Source organism: Atta colombica, unplaced genomic scaffold (genome assembly GCF_001594045.1).
Source record: "Atta colombica isolate Treedump-2 unplaced genomic scaffold, Acol1.0 scaffold254, whole genome shotgun sequence".
Classification (NCBI taxonomy): domain Eukaryota; kingdom Metazoa; phylum Arthropoda; class Insecta; order Hymenoptera; family Formicidae; genus Atta; species Atta colombica.
This window is the reverse complement of record NW_017259353.1, coordinates 1,670,762-1,675,603: the sequence shown is the minus strand read 5'-3', so window position 1 is coordinate 1,675,603 and position 4,842 is coordinate 1,670,762. Positions and strand designations below refer to the sequence as shown.

General features: G+C 27.2%; 2 protein-coding genes across 2 annotated transcripts in view; both read left to right on the top strand.

The window, feature by feature from the left end:
• LOC108689073 (fas apoptotic inhibitory molecule 1) overlaps positions 1-1,672 on the top strand; it is a 2,160-nt gene extending 488 nt beyond the window's left edge. Inside the window, exons 2-5 of the mRNA XM_018195678.1 lie at positions 587-819; positions 887-1,012; positions 1,076-1,125; positions 1,259-1,672. Coding sequence (XP_018051167.1) covers positions 587-819; positions 887-1,012; positions 1,076-1,125; positions 1,259-1,420 — 571 coding nt within the window. The 3' untranslated portion in view covers positions 1,421-1,672. The remainder of the gene's footprint in view (positions 1-586; positions 820-886; positions 1,013-1,075; positions 1,126-1,258) is intronic.
• A 256-nt stretch (positions 1,673-1,928) lies between these two features.
• Positions 1,929-3,745, top strand: LOC108689027 (coiled-coil domain-containing protein 113-like). The gene is made up of 7 exons (XM_018195618.1): positions 1,929-2,013; positions 2,077-2,199; positions 2,324-2,522; positions 2,601-2,837; positions 2,932-3,164; positions 3,390-3,442; positions 3,626-3,745. Exons 1-7 carry the CDS (start codon positions 1,929-1,931, stop codon positions 3,743-3,745), a joined length of 1,050 nt encoding a protein of 349 aa, XP_018051107.1.
• The last annotated feature ends 1,097 nt before the right edge of the window (positions 3,746-4,842 follow it).

Here is a 4,842-nt window from a genome sequence, read left to right as displayed (position 1 = left end):
ATATATACACATATATATATATACATATATATATATACATATTTTTAGAGTTGTTGAAATAACGTGTTATTTGTAATGTTAGCCATAAGCACTATAGATCTTAAGTTCGATCAATTAGTGACATAGATAAATGATTGTCACACTAAAAAAAGTTATCAAAATTTGATGAAAAAATAATGAAATTATAATGATTCGTCAAATTTTAAATAATGATAAAGGTAACAAATTATTTTTTTAATTAGCAACGTATAACGGCAACAAGTTACTTTTATAAAGTAACTTTCCTAATTCTGCACATTCTAATTATTATTCTAAGTCTATTACACATTCTAATCATTATTCTAACTTTATTACACAGTCTCTAATATTGTTTCCTGTAATTATTGTCGAAAATGGTATATTGATTGCTACCTACAAATGCTGTTTGTAATAGTACTTTACATTTAGCATTAATTTACATCATATCAGCATCTACGTATAACCTTTTTATATGTATATGCAGTATTTATAATATATTGCATTATATAGTATTTTATCATTATTGATTTTTAAATGCTATATAGCGTTTATTTTAACGTCTATTTAGAAGTCTTCATAATCTGGAAACTTCAGCAAACGAACCTACTGCCAAATGGACCGTTCCTTTGAGTGACGGGAATCATGTGGTAGAATTTGAACATGGAACAGCAACAGGCCGGCGTATAGTAAAAATCGATGGCAATAATATAGTTCATAGAGATTGGATGTTTCGTCTAGTCGGTGATGAAGTCTTTATGTTTAATAATATCAAATTTATAATCAGAGTCGATCCAATGCCAGGTAAAGCCTTATTATTATTTTATCCTTGCGACGATAAATGTATTATATCGTTATAACGATTATATAGGTCTGAAATATTCTTATTCGTTGTGGGTGAATGGAAAAAGCTACAAGCAATTTGTTCAATCGCAATCAAAAATACTAGAAACTTGGTTGGCCAAAGTTGGGAACGAAGAATACAGAGTTGTATTAGGTAATTCATCAAAACAATTAATATATAGTACATAGAAACATTTCTATTTTATAACAATTGCAGATAAACACGCTCACAGCGTTTGGGTGAATGGACAAGAAGTGGAAGTTGAGGTAATAATAATAATAAGAATAGAAATATCCATCATTATACTTTTATGTATTTAATATTTAGCAAATGTTGCTTAATATGAAAAATTATTTAAATATTAAAATTAATATAAATTAAATAACAATTTGTATATAGAATGAATTTATGGACGGCGGTGCAGAAATTCTTTTCTCCGTTGGGGATTTTCCGGCCGCTATTAGATCTTACAGTTCGGAACAAAAAGAAATCGGTATAGCGTACGTTTTATACATCAATGACATTGAAATACAACAAGAAGTTTTAGTAGAAGAGTCTTAGATATGAGTCTTAACTTTTCTAATTGAATTTTTGGTGTTTGATATTAATCGATAAGTAGATGAATATTATCGATAATTATAATTTATGTGCATCATTAAATAACTATATAAATGTGAAACACAGTATTAAAAAAATGTTATTCTTGTAATATTTAAATTTAATATTAGCACTATCAAAAATGTGTGCCATATAATTTGTGTACGTTTTTTAAACTATAAAATAAATTTGCATAATTTGCAGTAAATGCAACACTATAAATATACTTGTTTTAATTTACTCAAAAATATATTTTATTATTAAAAAGTAATACTTGAAGATAGCTGGAATTTATATTTTTGTTTGCGTGACATAAAAACTATGACATAAGTAGAATTGTTTAAATATATATTTGTATTATGTAATTTTATATGTGTATTATGTAAATTTAGGAAGTTACAATATAAAATGTCAAATTTTAAATGATCTAAAAAGATTATGTTATCTAAAGATTAAACGTGAAAGACTAAACATGTCACGACAACAAGATACAAGAATCTTTAGTATCGGATCTTTAGTTTTAACTCCTAAGCAAGATGAATTCTGTTATTATGAAGGTATAAAGAAATCTATATAATTTAATTATATCTTAAAAATCACGAAAAATTTTATTGATCTAGATATGACGGAAACGGAATTACAACAAGTACTTGAAAATGTTATTTATTCGAATCTATTCCTGAGGTTAGAAAATGACATTTTTGAACGGTATCTTGTGCGTCGAAATCCTGAAAGTATTCAAAGTAAATTTTTTTATTTAATTCATGTATATTTCAAGTTTTTCTGAAATTCCAACATTCCCATTTTAGATTGAACTTTTCGCAGATATATTGATATTAACTTTACCTTTTAATATATCTTGTCTAGCAATAGCGCAAATCTTAGAAAGCGCTAAACGCGTACAAAAACTCGCACCTCAACACAGTCGCACATCACCCGTTATAAGCGCAAGCGGAAGTCTTGTGAATGTTCGCGACAAAGATTCAGCGAGCATCGCCAGCGTCACGCCAAGTCGACACGTCACGCCGAGTCTTTTAACAGTCAGAATACCAAGTGGAGGATCAAAGTCCGTCCACTAGACATTATAACTTCTACTACAGTTTCATCGGTTACAATTACAATTACATTTCTTGCTGAACCGTAGAATTACATATACACAACGTATCGAAATGGTAAACATCGAAATCCGAGAATTACAGAAAAAACTAAAAAAAATCGAACAAATATCTATAAAGAAAAAGATATATTTGCGAGCACGAATAGAAGAAAATCAGATCAGCATTTGTGAAATTTTTAAGAATAGAGAAGAATTTGAAGAAAATGTTGTACAGAAAGGCATAGATAGCATTACCGGGAAAATACCGGCTGAAAAATTTATCAGGTGTTATGATAAACATCTCACAGTTATATATTAATTCCTTAATAATTATAGATAGATTATATAAAGACATAAAAGACCTAAATTTATTATGTAGATTTATAGAAGATTCCTTGAAAGTAGTCGACATAATAACAGAACAAATCAGATTGAAGATGACTACCATAAAGTGTCAGATAAGAAAAGTAAAGTTGCAGCTAAGGCATAGAGAAGAACTGGGCGAGGCTTTACGCGTCATAGACTTCGAACAATTGAAGATAGAAAATCAAATTTGCGTACAAAAAATCGACGAGAAAAATCAGTATTTGCTTGGAATGAAGAGATTCGCGGGTAAGAGATAGATTCACGAGTAAGAGACTTTTGATTTTTTTGTAAATAAATTAAATCATGAAGTTGAATTTATTATAGGCCGTTATAACATTACATTAAGCAAACATAAGAAAAAAGTGGATGGTCTGATGTTAATTATGAATCAAGTGAAAAACAAAATTGTTTCTAAAAAACAGGAGATTGTAAAATTGCAATCAAAACAAATTGCTACAAAAATTGAAATAGATAAAGAGGAAAAACAACTTAAATCGATAACGGAATTAATAAATAACTTTGAGGTAACATTTGTTTTTATTGTTTGTAACTTGATATATTAAATTTTAATATATATATTTTTATGAAAATTTCTTTTAGAACAATATTTAATTTTTTATACAAAAGATTATAAGACTTGAAAAAATAAAAGAATATTTGTAATTATTTATTATCTTATTAATTATAAAAAAATATTGTATATGCAGATTCCGAATATTGTAGATTCTATTAAATTGCGTATGAAGCTACAGGAATTACAAAGAATCCATAAGCGACTAAGTAGAGAGCGAGAAATTCAACGATTAACATTTAAGTCTCGGAAATAAAATGCATTTTAATATGCATAGTAAGAGATTTTTGTAATTGTTAAGGAAATATTTAATAAATTTAAATAATGTTTTATGTTATTTAACAAATTATAAGAAATAGTATTGCTAATCTTTGTTCTCAGAATTTTTTTCTGTTTTTAAGAAAGTCAAAATATTTATTCGCTATACTGTATTGATAATCTAAATCGCATAAAATAGTAGACACAATTACATGAAATCAAGAAGATACAATGTAATGTCTCTCTTTATTTTTTTACCGTAAAAAATAGATTTAAGTATTTTAAGTATACCGTTGTAGAAAATACTCTGAATAGTTGAGAGCAGTGTAGTGTAGCAGTGAGTTAGTCTTGTCACAAACTTACATTTAAGAAATCGCAGTATATCTTTTAATATTATTTAATCGATTTAAAAGTGTATTGTAAATATATTTAATAATTGAAGTTATATTTAGCTATCCGAATATATATATATATATATTTATATATTTAAGTTTTAAATAAAATTTTAAAAATGTGTATGTTTCGGTTTTTATTATAAAAAACGGTTTTTATTCAGCAATATGATACAAGCATAGGATATATACATATCCAATTATTTCTAATACATTTTATTGAACAATTTATCTAATTTTAATAAATACATACATATTTATTTATATACGTATATGTATATAAGAAATCATTTTTATTAATTAATTTTATTATGTTGTACTTTTTGTTTTAATTTTTGTTTGAATATGTTTTAATAAATTTTCTGTAGAGAGAGATACAAGATTCAAGTTAACATCAAACAAAACTTTTTACTATTAGTTATTGTGACACATATATAATGACGTAATTATAAAGTTAAAGCGATGTAGAAAGATTTTGGCGTGTGCTACGATGCGTTAGGCAGTTACGCTTCACGCACCGATAGTGCCTGTCCCTTCCTCTTTTTGCTTATGGAATATCCCGTCCCGGAAAAGCCCATCTCTCTTTCTACCACGATTCAGTTTTACCGCGACGACAGCATCGAGCCTTAGCTCTTTAATTCAGTTGTCGAACGACTGACTGATTGTTGTGCTAAAGTCTATAAATTTAAGGAACATTGTGTTT